Raw genomic sequence first — 9,502 nt, forward strand, 5'->3', positions numbered from 1 at the left:
GATTTGACTGTTTGCACTTCAAAAAGAAACACCAAATCAAAGTTCTTTAAGTCTGTGATTATATTATTATCAGGGTCACACCAGTTGCTTACAATGTACTGACATAAAGTCTTGACAGTTCCAGCTAAACCAAAGAGTATCACAGCACAAGGATCTGTTTTCACTGTTAGCAGCTCTTCTACTGCAATATCTTTCTTTAAATCTTTAATTTTAAGTGGAGAAAATTTTTTACCAACATTAATCCTACTAAATGAGGATTCAGAGGTATGAGTCATCCACAGTGTTTCAAGTTCTTTGCGACCATTCCAAATCAATTTGTGTAGATTGTCATCTTTAAATTTTTTAATGTCTTCCTTATATGTTTCCATGTCATCTTGACGAATCTGAGCATCACGGATATCATCGAGAGCTTTCTCTCTCTCTCTAATATTTTCTGAAAAGTCTTTTCCCAAAGCTACACCAACCCCTTCATAAATATTCCTGTATATTATTTTGAGCTTATCAACTTCAGCAGCTATATCTAACTTATCAGACTTATATTTATGGGATATAGTGTTTCTCTGCATTCTCAGGTTAATGATCTGATCCTGGCAGTTACTATCCAAATTATAAATATTAGGGAATCCTTTGAGTACTAATTTGCATAAAATGGTTATATCCATTTTTAATGTCATTATATTAAAATCTAATTGTTCTTTATCTAATTTTGTAAATGTGGTTTTAAACTGAGCTGAACTTAAGCCCATGCTTTTCTTGACAAATTCTTTTACTGTTTTTGTTTTATCTGAAAAAGTATGTAAATACATTGCTTGAAAAACTTCACACATAGTCTTTTGTCCTTCATGATGGATACACTTATACAGTTTACTGAAAATGAAGTCTTCAAGTGAGAAACCTACTGGCATCTTGTTTGGTGGCACGTTAAATGGCATATCCATCCTTCACAGGTGTTGGTCAGCAAGTTTAACAGCCTGAAAAAAGAATTACAGCGTAAGAATTTTACTCTTTTCTAGAGAAACAATAAAATCCTCTGTAAATAAAATGAAAGGTGTTGAATGTTAAGAAATGCTGATTTATGGGGAGGGCCTCGGTGACACTCAGTAACTGTGATAGCTCCACACCTAAGTCACATCAGCCCTTGTGAGTCTTAATATTTTACCAGAGGCCAAATCTGGCTCCCCTTCAGAGGTGCAGGAAGCAATGGATTCATCTGGATTGTTCCTGGATGGGGGTTCTGGGAGTTCTTCTACTCCCCAAGCTCAGACCGGGGCCAGGCTTGAGTTGTGAGAGCTTTGTCTAACAGGCTGCTGCTTGGAGTGGCCCGCAGGCCCGAATATCCACAGCAGCCCAGCTGGTCAAGCACTTCTTGAAGAAAACTATCTACTTTTCTCTTGAAGATGTCCACATTTGCTCATGATCACCCTCACGGAAAAACCAAACCGCCAGAAAGGAATCGAATCGAAGCAACAGCTGCACAGGTTTACAGAAAGAAAAAACTGCAGCAAGTGATCCACCCAGTAGTTAGGTCAAACACTCCCTAGTAACAGCAGAGTTTCCAGTTCCCCACGTTAACAATCACCTGGAGCATAACAAAAATAACTCGTCTAGTAGGGAGGGGAGGGCCCAGGGAGCCACCATGGCCTGTCCCTCCCCGCCTCCCTAACATACAGAGGTCATTCATTACATTCAATGCTGGTTTTCTGAAGCCAAGAGAGAAAACAAATGTGACACACTAGAAGCAGGAGAGAGTAAAGGTCAAAACTCCAAAGGGGAGAGACCAGCAGGGGAAACCTTACCTTACCCGAAGCAATAAGCTCAAAGGGAATCAGAAACACTGACCAAGAAACAAAATGCCAGGACCCCAAAAGACCTCCAAAAACCCCTGGAAACCATTTTAAGTACATTCATAGGCTTGTGGTATTCTGATAACATTTTCAGGAATACCTCATTAATTAAGATCTTGATTATTACACAATAAAATCACAAAAAATGTGATATACTGTACATCAATGAGAAAATGAGCTGAAGCTCTGAGGCGACTCAAACACACGACCAGCTGCTCTCACCTTATCACTGCACCAACCAGACTGGATAAAATTATACAGCCGAGATTCAATTGAAACCTATCTGAGAGGTTACAGAACCATACAGACAACTGCATGGTTCATGAAAATAAAGCACAAAAACAGCCAAAAGACACCACAAAAGTTACAAAATGAGTACAATACCCCTCCCCCCAGCATGCATGTGTAAAGCTGCCAGTCAGTAGCATCCCAGTGAAGCTGGCATCCCACACTCAGTCCTATTGCTGAGGTGCAAGGATCATCATTTCATCTTCTCTAGTCACTCAGTCATCCACGTTCGGCTTCTTCTCGAAGATAAGTGCTGATCCTCATTTGGGCTCTGGGCCGAGGATGCCTTATTGCTAATGTATTGTTCTTAGTTTTTGGTATTTGCTGCACGAGTATGTTTGCAAGCCACACTCTTGAGTGAACTTGGCATTACCTGTTCTTGGAGCTGCATATGTCTAGGGCTCCCTTCCCTAGGCACACTATAACAATGCCCCTGCACTGATAGAGTTATTGTACAGTGACCAGTGACTAGGCCACTACAGTGGAGAGCCTCGCCCAGGGTAGGATACGAGTCGTTGAATCCTCTGCAAAACCTTGTAGTTAGGAACACTGTTTTGTTTTGTGATATTGTACAGTACATTAGGGTGCATGCACTTTGCTTATGTGGTACATTGCAGATGCATTTCATAGCAAAGTTTATTTTATAGACTGCATTTGGTGTCTGTTTTTCCTGTAAATGTCCCTGGTGCCAGGGTGTCTTCCTTGGTTAGCCACCTTCAGGCCCTCATAACCCCTGTAAGCTGCAGCATGGCTCGTTATGTAATTCATCTTCTCGGATAGTACCTTGTATTTTGGAAAATAAATCCCCTAAGGCTCAAAACTGATGTACTAAGTCATAGCAGTTAACAAAATTTGCATAATCCATTTTCTATTCTATTCATTTTCTATTCCTCGGCTAGGGTTCTGCTAATTAAATACATCAGTTTACTGATGTTGGGAACACTCGAGAGGATGGGCTGCGTCGTGAACTGACCAGACGAGCTCACTCTTACTATATCCAAGTTTCAAGGGTGCTTGTTGGCTTTATTACTTGCCAGCGATCATCCTGTCTGTCTCCACCATGCTGCTTGTTGGGGGTCAATGAAACCTACGACCCAAAATCCTGCAGCATTTGTGCTCATTGAATCGAGCACAAATGGAGAAGGTGAATTGAAGGTGAATCCAACGAGCATTTGTGGTCATTGGATTGGAGAAGGTGAATTGCATCTGGTGTAATTTTCCTCCTTCCCCTGATGGTGTGGTGTGTGCTGTGCTTGGTCTCCCACCTCCCCACCCTTGATTACAACTCCAAACTGTCTGGAGGTTTCAGAATCAGACCAGGAATTAGCTGTAAGTGTAGCTCAGTCATCTCCAACCCTGCTCTATTGGCTCTGTTTCTGGTCAGAGGTCATCATGGCTGGCACCTGGGGACTTGGGGAAAACCCTAGCCCCCAGGGTTAATATCCTAAAAGATATTAGCATCGGTACTCTTGAGAGATGTAGGAATTATTATTTCCTACAGCAGGTTGACATACCAAACACCCGACAAAATACCTTGCAGTAGCAGAGCAGCCTCAATATGGGTGGTGATCTGGAGCCTTACTAGCAATATACTTTAGGGTCCCGGTAGTACAGTCGGGTTCGTTCTTTAAACAAAATCAAGAATTACGGGTTCGAATCCCGGGCAGGACAGAAATGGTTGGGAGCATTTCCTATCACCTAGTGCCCCTATCCATCAACAGTAAGTAAGTAATCAGGAGTTAGTCAGCTTGTTGTGGGGCTTGCATCCTGGGCAGGTTCAGTAATTCAACCTGGGGGGGGGGGGATCAATATAAACCTAACGTGTATTAATACACTCTGGCTGCCTGTCCCCAGACAAAATTAATTATTATTATATTAGTATACTGTCCATTCAAAACAGAGGCTTCACAATGCCTCCTTTCCCAAGTTTGCCAATGCCGAACCTTTCTTAAGGGCCTGTGTTGCCACTTTCCCCGGGGGTCACACTAGGTTTACCACTTTTCTATGGTTCGAACCTTCTCTTCGATATAGTACTTACCAAAAGGGAAGTTATTGAGGGAAGAGGCTAGCTTTTCGGGGCAGTTGAATATATAATCTCCCATGGTGGACCTGAAGGTCCTCCAGTGCAAGACGTTTCTTCTTAAAGATACGTACAGTTCGCGTTTCTCCTCTTTAGAATGTACACAACTTGCGAGAGGGTTGTGTCCTCCCGCTGACTGTATCAGAGGTGATGTTAGGAGGCGGCTTCTTCTTGATGGTCTGTGCAACTATCAATACAGCTTCTTTACGATACGTGAAGTTTGTTGCATGTAGGTTGTTGTTGTGTTGATTTAGGGGCGACGGCATGAGGGTCGTGTCCTCCCGCTGTTGATATTCGAACCCCAGTTGGAAACAGACCCAACTATAGGATGGGTTAACCCAAGTATCGCGCTTCCAAAAGGGTCGCCCAAGTTGGAAAAGACGAACGCTGAAAGAATATTGTTGAAAACATCTTGATAACTGATTAAACCAAAATTATTTATTAGTCAGAAGAAAGACAGAAACGCGATCTATATGTAAAACCTCTACCAGACAAATATTTTAAGTAAAACCGAAGATATTTGTAGTTGTATAAAAGTGGCAGTTTTCATCGCTCGTCAAACTCGAAAACCGCAGCATTCATCTCAGAACCATGCCTATTTCACGCAGATTCCTTAATAAACGTAAGAGTTTTATATGTCACAAGAAAGACAGATATATAAGCTTCGTTCTAAATACCTTACCATGGGCATATTTAAATTTAAAGCGAAGATACGTGTACTTTTATAATAGCCGAGCTCCGACTCCGGACAGATCGATCGACGGAGCAACTCTCTCTCAGAACAATGCTTATTTCACGTAAATTTGTAAATAATCGTAAATTTTTTATATGCCTCAAGAAAGATAGGAATATAAGGCTCATTTTAAACACTTTATCATAGACATAATTAAAGTTCTAATGAAGATTCATGTATTTTAATAATCGCCGAGCTCCGACCCGAGCGACAGAGCAACTCTCAGAAGAATGTTTATTTTACGTAAATTCGTTAATAAACACAAATGTTTTACACGTCTTAAGAAAGATAGAAATATAAGCTTTATTTTAAATACATTACATTAGACATATTTAAAGCTCAAGTGAAGATATATATGTTTTTATAGTGGCGCTCAGTAGCTTTTCGGTCATAGAGTGCAGACGCCTACGCACTTGCCAATATGTTGTGTAATTAACAAAGATACGCTAATAAAGCCTAAAATATTACATGCCTCCAGAAAGACAGAGCAATAATCGTTATTGTGAGTGCATCAAAGGAAATATATCATGTTGGAGACCAATGATATAGCAATTTTAATTTAAGTTTCGAGTCCCGCCCGTGATGGGGCGACTCTCGCCCCATCTATTGGAGATTCTGTCCACTAAAGACCCAAAGCTACTCAAACCTTCCTAGCATTACGTAAGCAATGAAGTAATATGGTATATTTACTCACTATAATGTGGATGCTGGATGCAGAAAATGAGAAAACCTAATTTTACTCTGAAAAAATATCATTTCATAACAAAATAAGATGTAAATATGTAATATCAAAGGAAGTCGATGGTCCAAGCAACAATATCGTGGAGCGACTTATCCAAGATATATTGCTCTCTGGAAAGTGTTTGCTGGCATATCAACCTTCTGTACACAGTGATCCAGTCGTCGAACTTCTCTGCTCAAATTATCGCAAATTTAATTTATGATGTTAACAAGTAGAATGCGTATTTTTAATCAAATCTAACGATATTAACAAGTAGAATGCGCATTTTTAATCAAATCTAACATAACTAGCCAGAAAATGTTAAAGATTATTTAAAAATACATGGTTGGAAGTTAAATCAACTCCATAGAACAATATTTTTGTTATAGATACTAATCGTTATTTGTTGGTATGCGTTCGCTACTTAAACTATCATGTACTGTATTTATGTAAAATCTCTCTGTTTTTTCGGACATGGAACACGGAACCTTACATGCTCTCTGATTTACTGTTTAATAGAGATTCACAAATAAGCTTATGATTGTATACGTTATCAAAAATTGAATTGAAATTGAAATAAGTTTATTGAGGTAAAATACACACAAAGGGATGAGGTAGCTCAAGCTATTCTCACCCCGTTCAGTACATCGTGTTAGTACATACATAGACACACATCGCAAACAATAAACCTGTTACCAAACATTCCGAGAGATAAACATGTACATTTCCTCCTTCACAAGTAGTATGGTATCAAAAAGGCAGTGACAAAGTCAATTTTGCATTTTAATCACAGAGATTAGATCTTAGTGAGATAGGAAAGATATTCATATTTTAAAGAAGGATTTTTGAACCATCGCTCTCCCTATCGATAGAAACTAACTTTTTTTTTGTTATTATTAACAAGCTTAGGTATACACAGTAATGTGCTGCTACCCTATTCTATATGAAAGATTACACAGTGTATATCAAAAACTAGCTATAAGTTCATTAAATATTCCCATCTCACAGGATGGTTAGTTATACATGGAATTAGGGGATAAAATACCAGCCTCAATAAAAAAAATCAACTATGACTAACAAGAACACCACTTACGGGCTATTCATGCCCGTGCTACCTTTTGGGTGGCTTAATCCTCATCAATCTGTAACGGTTCTATTGTTACGTAAAGTATGGTGACAAATAAACACAGACACTAAGATACTATATATATATTTGGTCGAATATACAGAAGTACACCGGTGATACTTTGGTGTGAGTTGAGCGCACTGAGCGTCGGTACAGTATCTCGCAAGTGTCTGCTCTAGACCACACTTGAAAGTAGACTCTCTAATGTTCGCTACACCGCTGCTTATATTGCTTGGGCAACACCTCACCGTGTTGCCCGGGCAACGCCTCACCTCATTCATCTCCAAAGGTTGACAGGAATATTAACACTATATTTGGAGCGAGTATATTATTGGGATAATCTACTCGCTACAGAACTCCCCCTCCCAGGGGATGAAAGGAAAAATAATTGATCAAGGAACTTAGCTGGTCGGTGAATTGTTCGCCCTGCTCGCGTTACATAACCATCAAAGTTAACTTCCTCCTCTTCGCTGATGTCATCTAACTGGGGTCGTAGGAGGATCCTGTGCTGGGAGGTCGTCCGTCGTCGTAGGAGGGTTGTGGTGCGGCTGGTAATTGGGGTCGAAAAGTGAACTGCGTAGTCGGCGGATGTGTCTGGATTTAGCAGTGTCGCAGACGTTGAGACGAAGCCTGGAGCAGAGTGAGGCCGGAGTCGTGGAGCTCTATGTGGGAGAGCGTGGCGGCTCGATTGAGATTTGTGAGTGTCTAAACTCGGGGAGCGAGAGCGTGGCGGCTCGATTGAGAATTGTGAGTGTCTAAACTCGGGGAGCGAGAGCGTGGCGGCTCGATGCGGTCGTAGTCTGCTGTCTGCTCTGTGTCGAAGCTGTAGCGTCTTGGGTTGATTAGGACTGTACACGCCGAGTACTACATTGTTGACTGTGGAAATTGTAGTCTGGTACCAAAAGATGTAGGCAGTGTGTGGACAAGCTCGGTGTAGCAGGAGAGAAGAATGTGCATAATTGTTGCGTCCTTGGGTCGCTGGTGGAGCATTTAGATCCGGGGCGGATGGGCTCGGGCACCAGGACATTAGGAGGTAATGTAGGCACGTAGTTAGGACAACGAGGGAATCACTGCTAGAGCTGAATTGTCCTGGAGGCGACGAAGAGTCGGAAACGCAAGCTGTAAGTCCTGTACTGCGCAAAGTGCTTGAGTCGGCAGAGTATCAGAATGCAGTGAACGTGAAGATGAATCTGACGAAAGAGCAGCTTTCGTGGGCGCCCCTGTAGAACAAGCAGTGCCCTGGCAGCGACGGAGAGTCGGCAGGGCAGGCTGTAGATCCCACATTATGTAGTTACTGATGAAGCTGCCAGATGAGTGAGTAGTGATCGTGGAGCAGCAAGCCGTAGTAGATGAAAATGCAGAGATGATCGCGATGAAAATCATAGCTGTGGCAAGGGTGTTGGCAACGTTCCACGACAGGTGGCTGCGGTCCACAGCAAGCAGCAGCAGTGGAGGTCCAGTGAGAGTCCATGTTGTAGTCCATCGTGGGTATCGTCGCTGGGCTGGGTAGCGTCGAAACTCTCTGGGGTCACCAATGTAACGGTTCTATTGTTACGTAAAGTATGGTGACAAATAAACACAGACACTAAGATACTATATATATATTTGGTCGAATATACAGAAGTACACCGGTGATACTTTGGTGTGAGTTGAGCGCACTGAGCGTCGGTACAGTATCTCGCAAGTGTCTGCTCTAGACCACACTTGAAAGTAGACTCTCTAATGTTCGCTACACCGCTGCTTATATTGCTTGGGCAACACCTCACCGTGTTGCCCGGGCAACGCCTCACCTCATTCATCTCCAAAGGTTGACAGGAATATTAACACTATATTTGGAGCGAGTATATTATTGGGATAATCTACTCGCTACAAATCAATCACAAGAAACAAGGGATACATCTCCCGTCACGCAGGGTCCAGTCGCACCTGCACAGATCTCCAGTATCATCTATTGATACTGTTAATGGTTCAAGAGGACTACCACTTACGGGCCTACCTCAAGGTAACAATCAGGTGAGAACATAAAATATAAGGCTGATCTATTAGCCTCCGTTAGCAAAATCCGGGTACAGCATAAGAATATCTTCCAATATTCCTAAGTGTATGAAGTAATTACAGAGTTCAAAGTACCTTATACCATTTGGTCTGAAGTCACTTATAACAGGGCAATCACAGATATAGTGTTGGTGAGTATGTCCCAGCTCTTGTTCACATAGTTTACAATTGGAATATTCACCATTGGGGGCTATTCATTACCTGCAGCCACCTGCGATACATATCGATATCCTAGCCTAATTCTGGCAATTACAATGTCACACTGTCATTGTGACACTAGTGGAAGTTTTATGCTGTCCGTTCATATAATTCTCGATTCTAAACATGTTTACTTAGTTTAGTTCATTAATTATGCACCCCATATATCATCTTGTGGGCGGTAGTGGAAAAGGTTACAGAGGCACATAAACATGTCATAGCTCTTTATACTCTTGCTTTCTGGCTTTTGTGTCAGTGACTGCTCTTCTGTCTTCCCTAATTTCCTAAAATATTGCGGCTTTGACAGAAGAGATTGGAATGCCCATATCCCACTCAACTTCAGGCTTATCACATTCAGTTTTAGCTGCCTTGTTTGTGTCATCATGCTGGACAACACCTATATGAGAAGGTATCCATACAAATGAGACTTTGAAACTCCTACTGTTTGCAATAATAA

General features: G+C 41.6%; 1 protein-coding gene across 2 annotated transcripts in view; it reads right to left on the reverse strand.

Annotated features, from left to right (window-relative positions):
- The window catches only part of LOC123766178 (uncharacterized), a 5,539-nt gene extending 502 nt beyond the window's left edge, over positions 1-5,037 (reverse strand). The window contains exons 1-2 of one of the 2 annotated variants that reach the window (XM_069321274.1): positions 4,895-5,020; positions 1-971 (exon numbers count right to left, since the gene is read on the reverse strand). The exon at positions 1-971 is cut by the window's left edge and continues 502 nt beyond it. In XM_069321274.1, coding sequence (XP_069177375.1) covers positions 1-938 — 938 coding nt within the window. In that variant the 5' untranslated portion in view covers positions 939-971; positions 4,895-5,020. Of the gene's footprint in view, positions 972-4,170 lie in introns of both variants that reach the window. The other variant, XM_045755112.2, reaches the window with a different exon arrangement.
- Between the last annotated feature and the right edge of the window lie 4,465 nt (positions 5,038-9,502).

The sequence above is a fragment of the Procambarus clarkii genome, chromosome 9 (assembly GCF_040958095.1).
Source record: "Procambarus clarkii isolate CNS0578487 chromosome 9, FALCON_Pclarkii_2.0, whole genome shotgun sequence".
Taxonomy (NCBI): domain Eukaryota; kingdom Metazoa; phylum Arthropoda; class Malacostraca; order Decapoda; family Cambaridae; genus Procambarus; species Procambarus clarkii.